Source organism: Oncorhynchus keta, chromosome 1, assembly GCF_023373465.1.
Source record: "Oncorhynchus keta strain PuntledgeMale-10-30-2019 chromosome 1, Oket_V2, whole genome shotgun sequence".
In the NCBI taxonomy this organism is placed as follows: Eukaryota; Metazoa; Chordata; class Actinopteri; order Salmoniformes; family Salmonidae; genus Oncorhynchus; species Oncorhynchus keta.
The window spans coordinates 2,361,408-2,384,412 of record NC_068421.1 but is presented as its reverse complement, the minus strand read 5'-3'; the positions used below and the strand labels follow the sequence as shown (position 1 = coordinate 2,384,412).

The following is a 23,005-nucleotide window of genomic DNA, read 5'->3' as shown; positions in this document are numbered from 1 at the left end:
GTTTAGTAACCCTCAACTACCCTCAACTGCCCTCCCTTCACTCCTAGTAAGTATGTTTAGTAACCCTCAACTACCCTCAACTATCCTCCCTTCACTCCTAGTAAGGCTGTTTAATAACCCTCAACTACCCTCAACTATCCTCCCTTCACTCCTAGTAAGGCTGTTTAGTAACCCTCAACTACCCTCAACTGCCCTCCCTTCACTCCTAGTAAGGCTGTTTAGTAACCCTCAACTGCCCTCCCTTCACTCCTAGTAAGGCTGTTTAGTAACCCTCAACTACCCTCAACTGCCCTTCCTTCACTCCTAGTAAGGCTGTTTAGTAACCCTCAACTGCCCTCAACTATCCTCCCTTCACTCCTAGTAAGGCTGTTTAGTAACCCTCAACTACCCTCAACTACCCTCAACTGCCCTTCCTTCACTCCTAGTAAGGCTGTTTAGTAACCCTCAACTACCCTCAACTGCCCTTCCTTCACTCCTAGTAAGGCTGTTTAGTAACCCTCAACTACCCTCAACTGCCCTTCCTTCACTCCTAGTAAGGCTGTTTAGTAACCCTCAACTACCCTTCCTTCACTCCTAGTAAGGCTGTTTAGTAACCCTCAACTACCCTCAACTGCCCTCCCTTCACTCCTAGTAAGGCTGTTTAGTAACCCTCAACTACCCTCAACTATCCTCCCTTCACTCCTAGTAAGGCTGTTTAGTAACCCTCAACTACCCTCAACTACCCTCCCTTCACTCCTAGTAAGGCTGTTTAGTAACCCTCAACTACCCTCAACTACCCTCCCTTCACTCCTAGTAAGGCTGTTTAGTAACCCTCAACTACCCTCAACTATCCTCCCTTCACTCCTAGTAAGGCTGTTTAGTAACCCTCAACTACCCTCAACTATCCTCCCTTCACTCCTAGTAAGGCTGTTTAGTAACCCTCAACTACCCTCCCTTCACTCCTAGTAAGGCTGTTTAGTAACCCTCAACTACCCTCAACTATCCTCCCTTCACTCCTAGTAAGGCTGTTTAGTAACCCTCAACTACCCTCAACTACCCTCCCTTCACTCCTAGTAAGGATGTTTAGTAACCCTCAACTACCCTCCCTTCACTCCTAGTAAGGCTGTTTAGTAACCCTCAACTACCCTCAACTATCCTCCCTTCACTCCTAGTAAGGCTGTTTAGTAACCCTCAACTACCCTCCCTTCACTCCTAGTAAGGCTGTTTAGTAACCCTCAACTACCCTCAACTATCCTCCCTTCACTCCTAGTAAGGCTGTTTAGTAACCCTCAACTACCCTCAACTACCCTCCCTTCACTCCTAGTAAGGATGTTTAGTAACCCTCAACTACCCTCCCTTCACTCCTAGTAAGACTGTTTAGTAACCCTCAACTGCCCTCCTTTCACTCCTAGTAAGGCTGTTTAGTAACCCTCAACTACCCTCAACTACCCTTCCTTCACTCCTAGTAAGTCTGTTTAGTAACCCTCAACTACCCTCCCTTCACTCCTAGTAAGGCTGTTTAGTAACCCTCAACTGCCCTCCCTTCACTCCTAGTAAGGCTGTTTAGTAACCCTCAACTGCCCTCCCTTCACTCCTAGTAAGGCTGTTTAGTAACCCTCAACTGCCCTCAACTACCCTCCCTTCACTCCTAGTAAGGCTGTTTAGTAACCCTCAACTACCCTCAACTACCCTTCCTTCACTCCTAGTAAGTCTGTTTAGTAACCCTCAACTGCCCTCCCTTCACTCCTAGTAAGGCTGTTTAGTAACCCTCAACTGCCCTCAACTACCCTCCCTTCACTCCTAGTAAGGCTGTTTAGCAACCCTCAACTACCCTCATCTGCCCTCCCATCACTCCTAGTAAGGCTGTTTATTAAGCCAAATCAGTACACTGGTATCTCTGATGAAAGGAGCCACATTCTATTTTTTTTTAATTAACAGGAAACACAACCTTTTTTGAATATCAAAAACTGCAGACAAAAACATATATATATCCTCCACGCTTCTCTCTCATTCTGTCCTCCTCCTCAGGTATCCTGGATGGGGTGTTGTACAGTAAGACTCTGTGTATGGACTCGAAACAGACCTGGGGAAACCACTATGATGTCCACAGTCTCTATGGATACGCCATGGTTCTAGCCACCAGAGAGTGAGTAGGGATCTTACTATGTGTGTAGAACTTGTACTGAAGCTCTGCCATAGGAATGGACTATTTAGTCTGTATACTTGAATTCCACCAGCATATCCTTATCACTGTAAACTGATGTAGGTCTAGAGTTAGAGGCCTTGCTATGTGCTGAGTGAGGCTTCACTGTCCTGATGTTTCAGAGGTGAGTTGTGATGATTTGTCTAAATAAATAGAGCATCATTAAAAATAGAGCCTGGGGCGCTGTCATTGGGTCGGCTAGTCAACTGAGGATTGTTGTGTCTCGGAGGTAAATCCCTATGCACGCATAACCACCCGCACGCACACACAGAGTTATGTCTCAGCAGGGAATCCTGACACAGCTCTTTGAGTTACATTGTCTTCTGAGAGGCCTCCTCCATCGCTGACTCATCCTGTTAGCATACCGCTCGCTAGCTCCACTCCTCTGTCACTTCATCCTGTTAGCATACCGCTCGCTAGCTCCACTCCTCTGTCACTTCATCCTGTTAGCATACCGCTCGCTAGCTCCACTCCTCTGTCACTTCATCCTGTTAGCATACCGCTCGCTAGCTCCACTCCTCTGTCACTTCATCCTGTTAGCATACCGCTCGCTAGCTCCACTCCTCTGTCACTTCATCCTGTTAGCATACCGCTCGCTAGCTCCACTCCTCTGTCACTTCATCCTGTTAGCATACCGCTCGCTAGCTCCACTCCTCTGTCACTTCATCCTGTTAGCATACCGCTCGCTAGCTCCACTCCTCTGTCACATCATCCTATTAGCATACCGCTCGCTAGCTCCACTCCTCTTTAGTCCTGACTTTAATTTTTTTTTCTGTCTATTTCTCTCTCGGCTAATTAAAAGGCCTTATTGTCAGGAGACACACTATGTAAACATCATCAGAACACAATATTGTCATGAAAATCAATGGCCGTTCGATTTAGCTAGCTAATTAGAGCAGTAAAGCAGTGATGATGATACTCTCTATCTCTCTCATTCTCTCTACACACCACTCCCCCTCCCCCTACTCTCCCTGTAGTGCTCTAGAGCGTGTGTTTGAGGGGAACAGGAGCCTGATACTGACCCGCTCGTCCTTCCCTGGTGTGGGGAAGTACTCCGGCCACTGGCTGGGTGACAATGCTGCTAACTGGAACGACATCAAATGGGCCATACCTGGCATGCTGGAGTTTGGCCTGTTCGGAATCCCCTACGTGAGTACCTCAACGTGATGTCCAACGGTTTGATACCGTCATCTATTGATTTAACAGGTTGGGCTATTTATCTGTTTGGAGACTGAAAAGTGTCTTGACTGGAAGCTTGTTCTTTACTCCCACAGCTGAGACAGAGGCAGGTAAGTAAGAAAAACGTACTGATGAGATATTAGAATGGTTAGAAGCCGTTTGGCTCTGGCCTCAGACAAGTAACATTGCAAACGAGAAACCAACACGCACACGCTCACAGACACACACACACCTCTAGGTGTGACAGGGAGTGTTAGAGTTGCCAACCACAGTCCTGAAGAGACTCTGTCCAAGAGGTTTTCCAATTCTTGTTTGGCACACACACCCATTCAAATTCACTCTCTCTTTCAATTACACACACACACACACACACATCGCTGGCATAGGGAGACTTGGATTTGGATCGATGTCCTCCCATTGAGCATGCTGTTAAAGTGCCCTGCATTCAAACAATAGCAACACCCAAACACACTGCTCTCAAAGGATGGGCCATTGATTGGGTATTTTCTTTTATGCTTACCATGTGCAATTACCAAAACAGAGACTGCATACATGTATTCTGTATTCTGCCAATTTAGCCTTATTGAATTGTTTTAACAAATGGAAACCAATATAAGACAAGATAAACAATTCCATTCCAGACCCTGCTGTGTAGTTTCAAATGCTAGTTTCAAATGCTATATCTGTGTGCTTTCCTGATTATTAATTTTTTTGTGAGTGTGTCGGTGTTTGTAACGTTCTGTCTTGTCCTGTGTTGTGCGTTCTCAGATCGGTGCTGATATTTGCGGTTTCTTTGACGACGTGTCAGAGGAGTTGTGTCGTCGTTGGATGCAGGTTGGAGCATTCTATCCCTTCAGCCGGAACCACAACGCCCAGCATTACAAGGTACCCGTTCCCTTGTTTCTTTACGACACCATGTACAGTATGGAGTCAAAAAAGTTTCAAATGTATGGATCCAAGTATGGATATGTCAAAGTAAAAACAGAGAAGGATTTCTGATGAAGGTTCATGTTGTCAACTTTTCGGCCTAAGGGGCTTTTTCAAAACAAGTCACAGTTTCAATGCTCAGTCTCCCTTTACATTGTGATTGGAGACGGCTCAAGACTTAGATAGGATAACAATGCAGGGTCAGTCCAGGGCAGCGAAGGGGACATTGCCCTACATAGGGTGCCGTCTTTCGGATGGGACATTTCAATGGGTGTCCTGACTGTGGTCAACAAAGATCCCATGTCACCTATCATAAGTGTAGGGGCGTTAACCCTGGTGTCCTGACTAATTTCCCCATCTGGCTATTATACCTTTCACGATAATCTAATCACCTCCAGCTTCCAATTGGCTCATTCATCCCATTCCACATCTCCCCTGTATCTCTTCCCCAGTTCGTTGCTGTAAAAGAGAACATGTGACCGACTGCCTCGATTCGGTCTTATGTTGCAGCATTTGATGTTGTTTTTTCTTTATACATTGGATCAGAGTAGAGACGCAGAGCTAGAAAATGGTATATCCTACACTATGCTTGAAGAAAAATTGGGCAAGTAATTCTGCTTTGAAACTTTTGTGAAAATGGTCCTTGAATATTTTTTCTACACCTACTGGAGAGCTCTTCTTTCTCTACACCCATTCAGCATCATTCACACCTTCTTAACCCATCTCTTTAAGGATTCAAATGTGAGGTCATGTAGCAAACACACACTATATCAAATGAAATCGAAGTTTATTTGTCACATGCACAGGATACAGAAGGTGTAAATGGCACAGTGAAGTGGTAACTTGCATATATTACAAATATTTTATAATTATTCAATGATGCTTACCCAACGCCAGTGGAGGCTCCTCAGAGGAAGAAAGGAAGGACTATCATCCTCAGATAATTTCATAAAGAAATGTGAATTGTAAAACATTTAAAAAGCTATAACTTTTAGATAAAACTAAAGTAAATACAATTATGCCACCAAATAACTGATTAAAAAACACTATTTTGCAAAGAATGTCTACAGTAGCCTCAGCAGCACTCTGTAGGGTAGCACCATGGTGTAACTTCTGTCCTCCTCTGGGTACATTGACTTCAATACAAAACCTAGGAGGCTCATGGTTCTCACCCCCTTCCATAGACTTACACAGTAATTATGAGAACTTCCAGAGGACGTCCTCTGCCTATGTCCGCCTGCTTGTGTAACAATTAACTGGCTACGTTACTGCATGATTGTAGTGGGTTTAGTAACATGTTATTATTATTTGTAATTATTATTTAAAAAAAATCAAAATTCAGATCAACAATTTACATTGTTACATCATACAAAACAGAACGTAGGTATTAACGAGAAAATACTAGAACATACAAAACATAAAGTAATACAAAAATGTACAATTCTAGTGCAATTGTAATCACTTTGAAAAAATCGTATTACATTTACATTTACATTTAAGTCATTTAGCAGACGCTCTTATCCAGAGCGACTTACAAATTGGTGCATACACCTTATGACATCCAGTGGAACAGCCACTTTACAATAGTGCATCTAAATCTTTTTAGGGGGGGGGGGTGAGAAGGATTACTTACCCTATCCTAGGTATTCCTTGAAGAGGTGGGGTTTCAGGTGTCTCCGGAAGGTGGTGATTGAAGGTGGTGATTGACTCCGTATTATAATGGTTCAGGAAAATGTTCTTCTTGTTGTTATTCACTATTCACTATTCACTATTTTAATAAAATAGTTAAATTCAATCATAAATAAGTGTAATTTTTGAATTTTTGTTTGTCTATAAATTTATTGGCAACAAGAAAGAAAAATTCACAATCATTTCAATGGTCTTGTTATCATTTGCAATAGTAACATATTATATCCTTCACGTCAAAAACATGGGTGGTGATCATAATGGTAAATACAAGGTTTTCCCAAAATTCTGACACAAATTTACATTCAAAGAACAAGTGAGACAGATTCTCACCTTGAAGAATGTGTCTTATATATTTATTACAACAAGATTTCTCAAGTAAGCCCACGCCTTCCAATCTGACTTCTGGATAAACTGTGTGATCATTACCAAAGCTAAAATGAGTTTTCATTAGTGTAGTTAGACCAATGGGAACGGCTTTGATCACAGAAATAAACTCTCTGAAAGGTATTGGGAACTCTTTCAATGTTATAAATTGTTCGTATCTGAGAATATTACCCTTGATTATGTTAGGTCATAGCCAATTCCAAAAAACACAGCCATTTTTCCAGCCAAAGGGAGGAGTCACAAAAAGCAGAAATATAGATCAAATGAATCACTAACCTTTGATGATCTTCATCAGATTACACTCATAGGACATCATGTTACACAATACATGTATGTTTTGTTCGATAATGTGCATATTTATATCCAAAAAACTCAGTTTACATTGGCGCCTTACGTGCAGAAATGTTTGGATTCCAAAACATCAGGTGATTTTGCAGAAATACTCATAATAAACATTGATAAAATATACAACTCTTATTCACAGAATTAAAGATAGACTTCTCCTTAATTAATGGACTTTATGGAACAAATCAGTCATTTTTTGTCGAACTGGGATTCCTGGGAGTGCTGTGTCAGATTTTTTTTTTAACTTAACGGAAAAAGCATAATCTGAAAATGGCGCTCAGAACCCAAAAACAGCCAGAGGAATATCCGCCATTTTGGAATCAACAAAGTTAGAAATTACACAATAAATATTCATTTACCTTTGATGATCTTCATCAGAAGGCACTCACAGGAATCCCAGTTCGACAATAAATGACTGTTTTGTTCCATAAAGTCCATCATGTATATCCAAATAGCCACTTGTTGTTAGCGTGTTCAGCCCAGTAACCCATCTTCATGAGGCGCGAGAATTTCGTCCAGACAAAAACTCAAACAGTTCCATTAGAGGTCGTAGAAACAAGCCAAACGATGTATGGAATCAATCTTTAGGATGTTTTTAGCATAAAACATCAATAATGTTCCAACCGGAGAATTCCTTTGTCTTCAGAAAAGCACTGGAACGAGAGGTAACTCTGTCGGGAGCTCGCGTCATGAGACCAAGGCTGTCTGCCAGACCACTGACTCAAAGAGGTTTCATGAGCCCCTCCTTTATAGTAGAATCCTCATTCAAGTTTCTAATGACGGTTGACATCTAGTGGAAGCCATAGGAAGTGCAACTTTATCCATATCTCAATGTGTATTCGGTAGGCTAAGCTTTGAAAAACTACAAACCTCAGATTTCCTACTTCCTGTTTGGATTTCTTCTCAGTTTTTTGCCTGCCATATGAGTTATATGAGTTATGTTATACTCACAGACATCATTCAAACAGTTTTAGAAACTTCAGAGAGTTTTCTATCCAACACTAATACTAATATGCATATATTAGCATCTGGGACTGAGTGGGAGGTAGTTTGCTCTGGACACACTTTTCATCCAAAAGTGAAAATGCTGCCCCCTATCCCAAAGCAGTTCAAATATGAACTTCTTGTTAATTCAGCCGCTTTGTCAGATTTCAAAAAGGCTTTACGGCGAAAGCATACCATACGATTATCTTAGGACAATGCCCTGCTTACAAAAGCATACAAATATTTTCCAACCAAGCAGAGGTGTCACGAAAGTCAGAAATAGCAATAAAATAAATCACTTACCTTTGAAGATCTTCCTCTGTTGGCAATCCAAAGGGTCCCAGCTACACAATAAATTGTTGTTTTGTTCGACAAAGTCCCTCTTTATATCCCAAAAACTCTGTTTTGTTGGCACGTTTTGTTCAGTAATCCACTGGCTCAAAGGCGATCAAAACATGCAGACGAATGCATCCTAAAAGTAACGGTAAAGTTCATTGAAACATGTCAAACAATGTTTATAACTAGTCCTCTGGGTGTCAATTATCTAAATAATCGATAATATTTCAACCGACAATAGCGTATTCAATAGAAAGGAAAAAGTCTGAAGAGCGCACACACAGTCACTCGCGCAAACCAGTACTGCTTGATTCCATAAACCACATAGCAAAAGGTCTTATTATTCAGAAAACAAGCCTGAAACCATGTCTAAAGACTGTTGACATCTAGTGGAAGCCATAGTAACTGCAATCTGGGCCCTAACCCTTTATATAGTCAATAGGCTTTCAATGGAAAACCACTCACATTAAAAAAATCCCATTTCCTATATGTATTTTCCTTGGGTTTTCGCCTGCCATATCAGTTATGTTATACTCACAGACATTATTTTAACAGCTTTAGAAACTTCAGAGTGTTTTCTATCCAAAACGACCAATTATATGCATATCCAAGCTTTTTGGCCTGAGTAACAGGTGGTTTACTTTGGACACGTTTGTCATCCAAACTTCAAAATACTGCCCCCGAGCCCAAAGAAGCTGTACTGGTACTTTCCTAGTAAATTGGGTAAAAGGGGTCTTATTTGGAGCAGGTGAGGTATATCCATACACATTACAAATGATGAAAATAGCATTTTCAAGTCTCCCTGGCAGTCGGATCCTGCGGTATCAGATCTTCTTTAATGCGGAGCTTCTTCTCATCCAGAAACGTGTTCCCCTTGGCCATTTTCCAGATGATGTCCCTGTAATGGCGCATAGTTAAGCGCAAAATGATATTGCGAGGGGGTCCATCAGATCTTCGTTTCCCAAGTCGATGTACCACCTCGATCACGTCTCTTAGCTTGTCTTTGATGCACGGAGCCACCTTTCCCAGGATATTAATGACTGCTTCCCTAATATCCTCTCCATCTACCTCTTTTACACCTTGGATTTTCAGATTCCATCTGTGAGAGTACCTTTGAAGTCCAACTAAGTTTTCTTCAAATCATTCTCTAGGAATGTTATCTTTTCCTTGTTCTCGCACACAATTCGTGCGTAGCTAACTGACAGTTTCTGACAAATGATTGATCTTCTTTGATGTTTTTTTCAGTAACCCACTCTATGATGGACACTTTGGAGAGCGTGGCGTCTTGTTTAGTAGACAGGGACTGGATTGCAGAGAAAAGTTCAGACATGGAAATGTCTTCTTTTACTTTTTTTCACCGGTAGATTTTTACTTGGGGTCTGAGGTAAAGAGGTTGCAAGGATTTCATCCTGGTCAGTTTTGTTCTTTCTCTTCATTGAGTTCACGGCTTCTTGTGTGTCCATGCTGCTCTGGTTCTCGTTGTGACTAGCCAGCATGCTGCTCTGGTTCTCGTTGTGACTAGCCAGCATGCTGCTCTGGTTCTCGTTGTGACTAGCTAGCATGCTGCTCTGGTTCTCGTTGTGACTAGCTAGCATGCTGCTCTGGTTCTCGTTGTGACTAGCCAGCATGCTGCTCTGGTTCTCGTTGTGACTAGCCAGCATGCTGCTCTGGTTCTCGTTGTGACTAGCCAGCATGCTGCTCTGGTTCTCGTTGTGACTAGCTAGCATGCTGCTCTGGTTCTCGTTGTGACTAGCTAGCATGCTGCTCTGGTTCTCGTTGTGACTAGCCAGCATGCTGCTCTGGTTCTCGTTGTGACTAGCCAGCATGCTGCTCTGGTTCTCGTTGTGACTAGCTAGCATGCTGCTCTGGTTCTCGTTGTGACTAGCCAGCATGCTGCTCTGGTTCTCGTTGTGACTAGCTAGCATGCTGCTCTGGTTCTCGTTGTGACTAGCTAGCATGCTGCTCTGGTTCTCGTTGTGACTAGCTAGCATGCTGCTCTGGTTCTCGTTGTGACTAGCCAGCATGCTGCTCTGGTTCTCGTTGTGACTAGCTAGCATGCTGCTCTGGTTCTCGTTGTGACTAGCCAGCATGCTGCTCTGGTTCTCGTTGTGACTAGCTAGCATGCTAGTAACAAATAATTAAACAGCAGCAGTAAAATAACAAGTGAGGCTTTATACCAGTACAGAGTCAATGTGGAGGCTATATACAGGGGGAACCGGTACAGAGTCAATGTGGAGGATATATACAGGGGGAACCAGTACAGAGTCAATGTGGAGGATATATACAGGGGGAACCAGTACAGAGTCAATGTGGAGGCTATACACAGGGGGTACCGGTACAGAGTCAATGTGGAGGCTATATACAGGGGGTACCAGTACAGAGTCAATGTGGAGGCTATATACAGGGGGTACCGGTACAGAGTCAATGTGGAGGCTATATACAGGGGTACCGGTACAGAGTCAATGTGGAGACTATATACAGGGGGTACCGGTACAGAGTCAATGTGGAGGCGATATACAGGGGGTACCAGTACAGAGTCAATGTGGAGGCTATATACAGCGGGTACCAGTACAGAGTCAATGTGGAGACTATATACAGGGGGTACCGGTACAGAGTCAATGTGGAGGCTATATACAGGGGGAACCAGTACAGAGTCAATGTGGAGGCTATATACAGGGGGAACCAGTACAGAGTCAATGTGGAGGCTATACACAGGGGGTACCGGTACAGAGTCAATGTGGAGGCTATATACAGGGGGTACCAGTACAGAGTCAATGTGGAGACTATATACAGGGGGTACCGGTACAGAGTCAATGTGGAGGCGATATACAGGGGGTACCAGTACAGAGTCAATGTGGAGGCTATATACAGCGGGTACCAGTACAGAGTCAATGTGGAGACTATATACAGGGGGTATCGATACAGAGTCAATGTGGAGGCTATATACAGGGGGAACCGGTACAGAGTCAATGTGGAGGCTATATACAGGGGGAACCAGTACAGAGTCAATGTGGAGGATATATACAGGGGGAACCGGTACAGAGTCAATGTGGAGGCTATATACAGGAGGAACCAGTACAGAGTCAATGTGGAGGCTATATACAGGGGGTACCAGTACAGAGTCAATGTAGAGGTTATATACAGGAGGTACCGGTACAGAGTCAATGTGGAGGCTATATACAGGAGGAACCAGTACAGAGTCAATGTGGAGGCTATATACAGGGGGTACCAGTACAGAGTCAATGTAGAGGTTATATACAGGAGGTACCGGTACAGAGTCAATGTGGAGGCTATATACAGGGGGAACCAGTACAGAGTCAATGTGGAGGCTATATACAGGGGGAACCGGTACAGAGTCAATGTGGAGACTATATTATACAGGGGGTACCGGTACAGAGTCAATGTGGAGGCTATATACAGGGGGTACCAGTACAGAGTCAATGTGGAGACTATATGCAGGGGGTACCAGTACAGAGTCAATGTGGAGACTATATGCAGGGGGTACCAGTACAGAGTCAATGTGGAGACTATATGCAGGGGGTACCAGTACAGAGTCAATGTGGAGACTATATGCAGGGGGTACCGGTACAGAGTCAATGTGGAGGCGATATACAGGGGGTACCAGTACAGAGTCAATGTGGAGGCTATATACAGGGGGTACCAGTACAGAGTCAATGTGGAGACTATATACAGGGGGTATCGATACAGAGTCAATGTGGAGGCTATATACAGGGGTACCGGTACAGAGTCAATATGGAGGCTATATACAGGAGGTACCGATACAGAGTCAATGTGGAGGCTATATACAGGGGTACCAGTACAGAGTCAATGTGGAGACTATATGCAGGGGGTACCGGTACAGAGTCAATGTGGAGGCGATATACAGGGGGTACCAGTACAGAGTCAATGTGGAGGCTATATACAGGGGGTACCAGTACAGAGTCAATGTGGAGACTATATACAGGGGGTATCGATACAGAGTCAATGTGGAGGCTATATACAGGGGGTACCGGTACAGAGTCAATGTGGAGGCTCTATACAGGGGGTACCGATACAGAGTCAATGTGGAGGCTATATACAGGGGGTACCGGTACAGAGTCAATATGGAGGCTATATACAGGAGGTACCGATACAGAGTCAATGTGGAGGCTATATACAGGGGTACCGGTACAGAGTCAATGTGGAGGCTATATACAGGGGATACCGATACAGAGTCAATGTGGAGGCTATATACAGGGGTACCGGTACAGAGTCAATGTGGAGGCTATATACAGGGCATACCGATACAGAGTCAATGTGGAGGCTATATACAGGGGGTACCGATACAGAGTCAATGTGGAGGATATATACAGGGGGTACCGATACAGAGTCAATGTGGAGGCTATATACAGGGGGTACCGATACAGAGTCAGTGTGGAGGCTATATACAGGGGGTACCGATACAGAGTCAATGTGGAGGCTATATACAGGGGGTACCGATACAGAGTCAGTGTGGAGGCTATATACAGGGGGTACCGATACAGAGTCAATGTGGAGGCTATATACAGGGGGTACCGATACAGAGTCAATGTGGAGGCTATATACAGGAGGTACCGATACAGAGTCAATGTGGAGGCTATATACAGGGGTACCGGTACAGAGTCAATGTGGAGGCTATATACAGGGGGTACCGATACAGAGTCAATGTGGAGGCTATATACAGGAGGTACCGATACAGAGTCAATGTGGAGGCTATATACAGGGGGTACCGGTACAGAGTCAATGTGGAGGCTATATACAGGGGGAACCGGTACAGAGTCAATGTGGAGGCTATATACAGGGGGAACCGGTACAGAGTCAATGTGGAGGCTATATACAGGGGGAACCAGTACAGAGTCAATGTGGAGGCTATATACAGGGGGAACCGGTACAGAGTCAATGTGGAGGCTATATACAGGGGGTACCAGTACAGAGTCAATGTGGAGGATATATACAGGGGGAACCAGTACAGAGTCAATGTGGAGGCTATATACAGGGGGTACCAGTACAGAGTCAATGTGGAGGATATATACAGGGGGTACCGATACAGAGTCAATGTGGAGGCTATATACAGGGGGAACCGGTACAGAGTCAATGTGGAGGCTATATACAGGGGGAACCGGTACAGAGTCAATGTGGAGGCTATATACAGGGGGAACCGGTACAGAGTCAATGTGGAGGATATATACAGGGGTACCGTTACAGAGTCAATGTGGAGGATATATACAGGGGGAACCGGTACAGAGTCAATGTGGAGGCTATATACAGGGGGAACCAGTACAGAGTCAATGTGGAGGCTATATACAGGGGGTACCGTTACAGAGTCAATGTGGAGGATATATACAGGGGGAACCGGTACAGAGTCAATGTGGAGGATATATACAGGGGGTACCGTTACAGAGTCAATGTGGAGGATATATACAGGGGGTACCGTTACAGAGTCAATGTGGAGGCTATATACAGGGGGAACCAGTACAGAGTCAATGTGGAGGATATATACAGGGGGTACCGTTACAGAGTCAATGTGGAGGATATATACAGGGGGTACCGTTACAGAGTCAATGTGGAGGATATATACAGGGGGTACCGGTACAGAGTCAATGTGGAGGATATATACAGGGGGTACCAGTACAGAGTCAATGTGGAGGATATATACAGGGGGTACCAGTACAGAGTCAATGTGGAGGATATATACAGGGGGAACCGATACAGAGTCAATGTGGAGGATATATACAGGGGGTACCAGTACAGAGTCAATGTGGAGGATATATACAGGGGTACCGGGACAGAGTCAATGTGGAGGATATATACAGGGGTACCAGTACAGAGTCAATGTGGAGGATATATACAGGGGGTACCAGTACAGAGTCAATGTGGAGGATATATACAGGGGGTACCAGTACAGAGTCAATGTGGAGGATATATACAGGGGGAACCGATACAGAGTCAATGTGGAGGCTATATACAGGGGGTACCAGTACAGAGTCAATGTGGAGGATATATACAGGGGGTACCAGTACAGAGTCAATGTGGAGGCTATATACAGGGGGTACCGGTACAGAGTCAATGTGGAGGATATATACCCTTTGCGGTGCAACGGTTAGTCAAGGTAATTGAGGTAATATGTACATGTATAAATAATAAACAGAGAGTAGGAGCTGTGTATGCAAATAGTCTGGGGAGCCATTTTATTAGCTGTTCAGAAGTCTTGTGGCTTGGGGGTAGAAACTGTTTTATAAGCCTCTTGGACCTCGACTTGGTGCACCGGTACCGCTTGCTGTGCACCGGTACCGCTTGCTGTGCACCGGTACCGCTTGCTGTGCGGTTGCAGAGAGAACAGTTTACGACTACACCTCTTCTAACTGATCGGTCGATAGCACCTTTTACATTTAGGGAATCAATGTTGTTTGAGAAAAGTAGCAAAACTTTTGTACTTCTCGGTGGCTAACGCTACAGCTTTCAAAAACGACAGTGAGGTAGAAAGAACTGTCAGCAAATACTGAAGAGCTCACGTTATAGACAGAAGCTCCATGGCAGACCAATCCAAACTCATCCCCCAGCATGTCCAGCACATCCATTATCTCAGCCAATCATGCCTAGCGGGAAGGTTCTTGTCTTATTCCGTGGCTCAAAATGTTACCATTTTGTTTTCATTTATGGATGCAATACATGTGTTTTATCAAGACACATGAAAGTTTACATGCTCCAGAAGGCATTTCTGCCAAAAACCCGGATTTTGTAAAAAAAAATCCATGTTTATGTTAAAATGCCGCTCCTGTAATGAAGTGAAGTGTGACAGACGTCGAGTTTCCTGAAACGAGTCACATATGTAATCAGCCATCATACCTGGTAAAATATGTCATTAAATGTATTAATAAACTTCAGTGGTCTTGAAATAAGGCCTTGCTGAAATGTTGATAATAAAAATATTGGTTTTATAAAACATGAAGGGAGAGAGAGAGAGAGAGAGAGAGAGAGAGAGAGAGAGAGAGAGAGAGAGAGAGAGAGAGAGAGAGAGAGGCCTTCTGCCGGCAGACAGGATATTTTAATGAATCTAACGAGAGATTCACACTAAATGAGACGGATAATGTTTGACCTTTGCTTTGCCCTAATCACTTCTCTCATCAGAAGGTCACACAAGCCAAAGTCCTAGACATTCCTCTTTCTCTGTTGTCTCTCTGGCCTGATTTCTTATGTGTTCTCTCCCTCTTCAGCTGGAATTCACCTCTTTCTCTGTTGTCTCTCTGGCCTGATTTCTTATGTGTTCTCTCCCTCTTCAGCTGGAATTCACCTCTTTCTCTGTTGTCTCTCTGGCCTGATTTCTTATGTGTTCTCTCCCTCTTCAGCTGGAATTCACCTCTTTCTCTGTTGTCTCTCTGGCCTGATTTCTTATGTGTTCTCTCCCTCTTCAGCTGGAATTCACCTCTTTCTCTGTTGTCTCTCTGGCCTGATTTCTTATGTGTTCTCTCCCTCTTCAGCTGGAATTCACCTCTTTCTCTGTTGTCTCTCTGGCCTGATTTCTTATGTGTTCTCTCCCTCTTCAGCTGGAATTCACCTCTTTCTCTGTTGTCTCTCTGGCCTGATTTCTTATGTGTTCTCTCCCTCTTCAGCTGGAATTCACCTCTTTCTCTGTTGTCTCTCTGGCCTGATTTCTTATGTGTTCTCTCCCTCTTCAGCTGGAATTCACCTCTTTCTCTTTTTCTGTTCTTTCTGTTCACTTATCTTTTGAGTGTGTTGTTGTTGATTACGAAGTGTCATCATGGTGGTTATAAATCCCTGCTCTCCCTCTCTCCTTCCCTCCCTCCCTCCCTCTCTTCCTACCCTCCTTCCCTCCCTCCCTCCTTCCCTCCCTCATTCCTTCCTTCTCTCCCTCTCTCCTTCACTCCCTCCCTCTCTTCCTACCCTCCTTCCCTCCCTCCCTCCTTCCCTCCCTCATTCCTTCCTTCTCTCCCTCTCTCCTTCACTCCCTCTCTCACTCCTTACCTCCCACATTCCTCCCTCCCTCCCTCATTCCCTCCCTCCCTCCCTTCTCTCCACCCCTCCCCTTCATCCCTCCCTCCCTCCAGCCCCAGGACCCGGCAGTGTTTGGTGTAGACTCACTGCTGGTGAATACCTCTAAACATTACCTGAATATCCGGTACACCCTTCTCCCCTACCTCTACACCCTCTTCTACAAGGCTCACACTACCGGGGACACCGTGGTCCGGCCCGTCATGCACGAGTAAGTGACATCACTTCCTGTTGATCTTGGTAGCAGTTTCTCCCAGGCTCAGATCAGGAATACATACCATCATCTTCCTCAAGTCCACAAGGACGAACACTGACCCAACTGATCAGAGTTTAGAGGCAACTTTATTTTTTTTCGGAAACAATGCATGGATCTTACAAAAACAAGCACTGATCGGTCCACATGAATAACCCCCCTCCCTCTGTCCGTCTCCCAGGTTCTACTCTGACAGTAACACCTGGACAGTGGACCGCCAGTTCCTCTGGGGGAAACACCTGCTCATCACACCTGTACTGGACCCTGTAAGTCCATGTACTGCTTCAGGCTCAGTGAACTAGACTAGCTCCGTTTCATACTACGACACAGATAATATTTCACATTTTATTTGAAATTATCGAAAAAAAAAAAAAACGATTGGTGGAATAAACACCTTGAGAGAAGATATCTCTCTCTCACACACACTCACTCTCTCACACACACACAGTAGTTGACCTCCGTTGGGACAAGCACATGACATGACACACACACTAGTTGACCTCCGTTGGGACAAGCACATAACATGACACACACACTAGTTGACCTCCGTTGGGACAAGCACATAACATGACACACACACTAGTTGACCTCCGTTGGGACAAGCACATAACATGACACACACACTAGTTGACCTCCGTTGGGACAAGCACATAACATGACACACACACTAGTTGACCTCCGTTGGGACAAGCACATAACATGACACACACACTAGTTGACCTCCGTTGGGACAAGCACATAACATGACACACACACTAGTTGACCTCCGTTGGGACAAGCACATAACATGACACACACACTAGTTGACCTCCGTTGGGACAAGCACATAACATGACACACACACTAGTTGACCTCCGTTGGGACAAGCACATAACATGACACACACACTAGTTGACCTCCGTTGGGACAAGCACATAACATGACACACACACTAGTTGACCTCCGTTGGGACAAGCACATAACATGACACACACACTAGTTGACCTCCGTTGGGACAAGCACATAACATGACACACACACTAGTTGACCTCCGTTGGGACAAGCACATAACATGACACACACACTAGTTGACCTCCGTTGGGACAAGCACATAACATGACACACACACTAGTTGACCTCCGTTGGGACAAGCACATAACATGACACACACACTAGTTGACCTCCGTTGGGACAAGCACATAACATGACACACACACTAGTTGACCTCCGTTGGGACAAGCACATAACATGACACACACACTAGTTGACCTCCGTTGGGACAAGCACATAACATGACACACACACTAGTTGACCTCCGTTGGGACAAGCACATAACATGACACACACACTAGTTGACCTCCGTTGGGACAAGCACATAACATGACACACACACTAGTTGACCTCCGTTGGGACAAGCACATAACATGACACACACACTAGTTGACCTCCGTTGGGACAAGCACATAACATGACACACACACTAGTTGACCTCCGTTGGGACAAGCACATAACATGACACACACACTAGTTGACCTCCGTTGGGACAAGCACATAACATGACACACACACTAGTTGACCTCCGTTGGGACAAGCACATAACATGACACACACACTAGTTGACCTCCGTTGGGACAAGCACATAACATGACACACACACTAGTTGACCTCCGTTGGGATAAGCACATAACATGGGATTTACTTTCCATCCTCCCTCTCTCTTTTCTCTTTCATTTCCTCCTTTTTTCCCCGCCACACTAATGAGAGCACTGACCTCATTACAAGCAGATTAGAAGCGTAGATACATTGTGTGCGTGCGTGTGTGTGTGTGTCATGTTATGCGCTTGTCCCAACGGAGGTCAACTAGTGTGTGAACTAGTGTGTGTGTGTGTGAACTAGTGTGTGTGTGTGTGTGTGTGTGAACTAGTGTGTGTGTGTGTGTGTGTGTGTGTGTGTGTGTGTGTGTGTGTGTGTGTGTGTGTGTGTGTGTGTGTGTGTGTGTGTGTGTGTGTGTGTGTGTGTGTGTGTGTGTGTGTGTGTGTGTGTGTACTCAATAGTTTTTGTGTATGTGCCAAAGAGTTTGTATGTACGCATTTGTGCATATGAGTATGTGTGCGCATGTCCGTGTGTATTTGCACGAATGTGAGTGTGTGTGTGTGTGTGTGTGTGTGTGTGTTTTGCGACTGCATTTAGATTGTGGTCATGTTAAAAGTGGCCAGCTGATTAATAAGCAATTTAGCATGGCCTCTGGTGAATTAGAGACAAACAGAGTGGGGCTCCAGTCTGAATATAATAACTGTAATCAGAGTGAAAAGGTTGTCATGCCAGCAGAGAGAAGGGAGAAGCCCAAGCTTGACTTCTCCTTGGGGCTACAGAGAGGATGTCATCTAAAAAGTCAAACGTTGTGTAATAATTCAGGCTTATGTAATAAGTTGTTAATTGACATCAAGACATAACTTGTGTGAAAGATCATGTTCTTTGTTGGTCCTTCAAATGGCTTTTCATCTCTCTCTCTCTCTCTCTCTCTCTCTCTCTCTCTCTCTCTCTCACACACTCTCTGAACCTCTCTGACTTACCTCCTCTCTCCTCTCTTTCTCTTCCTCTCTAACTTACAGTACCTCCTCTCTCCTCTCCTCTCTTCCTCTCTAACTTACAGTACCTCCTCTCTCCTCTCCTTCTGTGTCTCTGTCTCTTTCTCCAACTTACCTCCTCTCTCCATCCCTCCTCTCTTTCCCCCTCTCTCTCTTCCTCTCTAACTTACAGTACCTCCTCTCCTTCTCTGTCTCTCTCTCTAACTTATCTACTCTCACTTTCTCCCCAGTACCTCCTCATTCCTCTCTTTCTCCCTCACAGTACCTCCTCTCTGTCTAATGATGTCTAGGGGCTAAGTGTAAGATCAGAGTGGATCTCTTAACATTGATCTCTCCAGCGCCTTGATAGACTGGGGAGGTCTAGCCCTGTCCGCCCGAGTCCATCCCCATACCTCTCCTCGTCTCTCCTTCCATCACTCTCCTCTTTTCATCCCTTCTTCAAAAGCAGCTGCTCTCGTCTCTACTGCATGCTCTAAATCAAGTACACTCTCAAACCTCTGAACTAATTTCCCTCTCTCTCTCTATATATATATATATATATATATATACTGCCTCTTCTCTCTATCTTTCTCCAATATATATCCACCTTACCCTCTCTGTTTTTTTAGGCAAGTCAGTTAAGAAGAAATTCTTACTTACATTGATGGCCTACCGGGGAAAAGTGGGTTAGGTGCCTTGCTCAGGGGCAGAACAACAGATTTATATCTGGTCAACTCTGGGATTCGAGCTAGCAACCTTCCGGTTACTGAACCAATGCTCTAACCACTAGGCTAACCTGCCGCTACCTGCTACCTTTCCCATAATATTTAGTGGTATCACTCTAACCTGAGACCAATGTATGAGTCTCGAGCCCAGGTTCAGATCTTCCCTCTATTCAACTTGCCTCATCACTCCAAATGAGGATCGAGCCCTCTGTTCCTTTCAATTACTGTTAGGATTAATGGCAGCGTTAACAGTTCCTCTGCATTAGTCAAGCTGCTGACTGATGCTAGCTATGAATGAGTGAGCCAGCAGTTAACGATGTGCAGATAGCAGCTATCCTTCACCTGTATCATGTCTGAGGGTTTTCGCTTGTGGGAAAAGATGGGGATTTCCTGGAACTGTGGATGATATGAGAAAAAAATAAGATTTCTGTTTTACACAATTCAGCAGTATAAAGACCAAGGAAGCCTCTTCTGCTTCTTCTTCTTCTTCTTCTTCTTCTTCTGCTTCTGCTTCTTCTTCTTCTTCTTCTGCTTCTTCTTCTTCTTCTTCTTCTTCTTCTTCTTCTTCTTCTTCTTCTTCTTCTTCTGCTTCTGCTTCTTCTTCTTCTTCTTCTTCTTCTTCTTCTTCTTCTTCTTCTTCTTCTTCTTCTTCTTCTGCTTCTTCTTCTTCTTCTTCTTCTTCTTCTTCTTCTTCTTCTTCTTCTTCTTCTTCTGCTTCTTCTTCTTCTTCTGCTTCTTCTTCTTCTTCTTCTTCTTCTTCTTCTTCTTCTTCTTCTTCTTCTTCTTCTTCTTCTTCTTCTCCTGCTTCTCCTTCTTCTTCTGCTTCTTCTTCTTCTTCTTCTTCTTCTGCTTCTTCCTTTTCTTCTTCTTCTTTTTCTGCTTCTTCTTCTTCTGCTTCTTCCTTTTCTTCTTCTTTTTCTGCTTCTTCTTCTTCTTCTGCTTCTTCCTTTTCTTCTTCTTCTTCTGCTTCTTCTTCTGCTTCTTCTGCTTCTTCTTCTTCTTCTTTTTCTGCTTCTTCTTCTTCTTCTTCTTCTTCTTCTTCTGCTTCTTCTGCTTCTTCTTCTTCTTCTTCTTCTTCTTCTTCTGCTTCTTCTTCTTCTTCTTCTTCTTCTTCTGCTTCTTATTCTTCTGCTTCTTATTCTTCTGCTTCTTTACACTTGCCTCTACCACAATACACATGGAAATATTGGACTATAAATTGTGCCTTCCTGTATTATACTGGTGCTAAAATGTTTATTCTATTCTACAGGGCCATTTACTTTATGTTCCTGTTGTGATTTTTTTTACTGTTTATTTTTGTTGTTTCATGGTCGAGAAGGAACCTGCAGTAAGCATTTTGTTGGATGGTGTAAAAAAAATGCATATTCCGTACTGTACATACAACTAATACTACTTGAAACTTCTTCTTCTTGACCACTTTTGTCCATCCCCTCTTTCTTCTCCTCTTCATATAATTGCCTCTCTCCGATCCCTAATGACAGGGTTCTGTAGAACATTAAAGGGGACAAGGCAGGCCAGTGAAACAAATGGTGTCAGCAGTGGCTTTAAAGTTAGAGAGAGGAGAACTTGTGGTGTTCACAGACGGCATGCTTTACCATCGCTCTGCTTGAAAAGGACACATCATTCTCTTTCTCTCTATTCTTTTCATTCCCTCTGTTCTTTGTCTCTGTTTCATCCCTCTGTTCTCTCTGTGTTCCCGTCTGTCAGCAGGACAGTGAACACAGTTAAGACAGCTCTATCAAAGGACAGCCGCTTGGTTATCGATTACTCATGTCTGCCGCCCTACAATCCTCAAAGGCCATTGTCCATCTCTTGATGGTGCCTTTGCTTTTGATTGTGACCCCACATCCAGTTGTGATGCAGGCATAACTTCAACCAAACCCAGATCCTCTACTGTTAGAACATTGCCAAGGCTGTTTCGTTTTTGGATCGGCCATGTTGTGTGGAGAGAAATAGGGAGAAGTCTGCTCAACCAATTACCTCATTTGGTGTTTGTTTTGCCCTTGCTGATGCGTGATTGGTTGATTTCTGCAGGGGGTGGAGTGGATCCAAGCCTACGTCCCAGACGCTGTGTGGTTTGACTATGAAAAGGTGAGCATTCTGTTTACTTCATCTTTGCTTCCTTCCTAGAAAGACATGAAAAAGGAGTAGACTATTTACAAGAGCTTTACATAAAGCACACTGGAGAAGAGAACCACTGCTGTACTATATCAGTCAGATTCAGAGGGATAGAGATAAGGGAGGAAATATGTAGGAAGAAGGACAGAGGAGACACAGAGACACTAGAAAGAGAATCTCCCTGTCTCATTGATTAAAGGGGTGTTGAGATCCTGCGGGACCTAATTTGGGCATCACACAGCTGTGTAAAGAGCTTCTGATCAGATGAGAGTTTAGATTGGTTTCCTCACTGCTGCGCCTTGTCCTGGTGGGCCAATGAGGTTACGGGGGTGGGAGGAGGAAGGGGTGCGGTGCAGTCAATTAGGAGTAAAAAGGTACCTGACAGGAGAGGAAAGAAGTCGATATGTTGGAGGAGATGAGAGGAACATGAGGAGAGATGTTGGAGGAGATGAGAGGAACAGGAGGAGAGATGTTGGAGGAGATGAGAGGAACATGAGGAGATATGTTGGAGGAGATGAGAGGAACAGGAGGAGAGATGTTGGAGGAGATGAGAGGAACAGAATGAGAGATGTTGGAGGAGATGAGAGGAACAGAAGGAGAGATGTTGGAGGAGATGAGAGGAACAGGAGGAGAGATGTTGGAGGAGATGAGAGGAACAGGAGGAGAGATGTTGGAGGAGATGAGAGGAACAGAATGAGAGATGTTGGAGGAGATGAGAGGAACAGGAGGAGAGATGTTGGAGGAGATGAGAGGAACAGGAGGAGAGATGTTGGAGGAGATGAGAGGAACATGAGGAGAGATGTTGGAGGAGATGAGAGGAACAGAATGAGAGATGTTGGAGGAGATGAGAGGAACAGAATGAGAGATGTTGGAGGAGATGAGAGGAACAGAATGAGAGATGTTGGAGGAGATGAGAGGAACAGGAGGAGAGATGTTGGAGGAGATGAGAGGAACATGAGGAGAGATGTTGGAGGAGATGAGAGGAACAGGAGGAGAGATGTTGGAGGAGAGATGTTGGAGGAGAGATGTTGGTGGAGATGAGAGGAACAGGAGGAGAGATATTGGAGGAGATGAGAGGAACAGAAGGAGAGATATTGGAGGAGATGAGAGGAACATGAGGAGAGATGTTGGAGGAGATGAGAGGAACAGGAGGAGAGATGTTGGAGGAGATGAGAGGAACATGAGGAGAGATATTGGAGGAGATGAGAGGAACAGGAGGAGAGATGTTGGAGGAGATGAGAGGAACAGGAGGAGATATGTTGGTGGAGATGAGAGGAACAGAAGGAGAGATGTTGGTGGAGATGAGGGG

At 44.5% G+C, this 23,005-nt stretch overlaps 1 protein-coding gene across 3 annotated transcripts in view; it reads left to right on the top strand.

Annotated features, from left to right (window-relative positions):
- si (sucrase-isomaltase (alpha-glucosidase)) overlaps positions 1–23,005 on the top strand; it is a 134,776-nt gene that overhangs the window by 51,258 nt on the left and 60,513 nt on the right. For all 3 annotated transcript variants that reach the window (XM_052457800.1, XM_052457824.1, XM_052457836.1), the window contains exons 15-20: positions 2,008–2,125; positions 3,160–3,331; positions 4,130–4,246; positions 16,111–16,265; positions 16,489–16,573; positions 21,613–21,669. In XM_052457800.1, the coding sequence (XP_052313760.1) occupies positions 2,008–2,125; positions 3,160–3,331; positions 4,130–4,246; positions 16,111–16,265; positions 16,489–16,573; positions 21,613–21,669 (704 nt within the window). The remainder of the gene's footprint in view (positions 1–2,007; positions 2,126–3,159; positions 3,332–4,129; positions 4,247–16,110; positions 16,266–16,488; positions 16,574–21,612; positions 21,670–23,005) is intronic.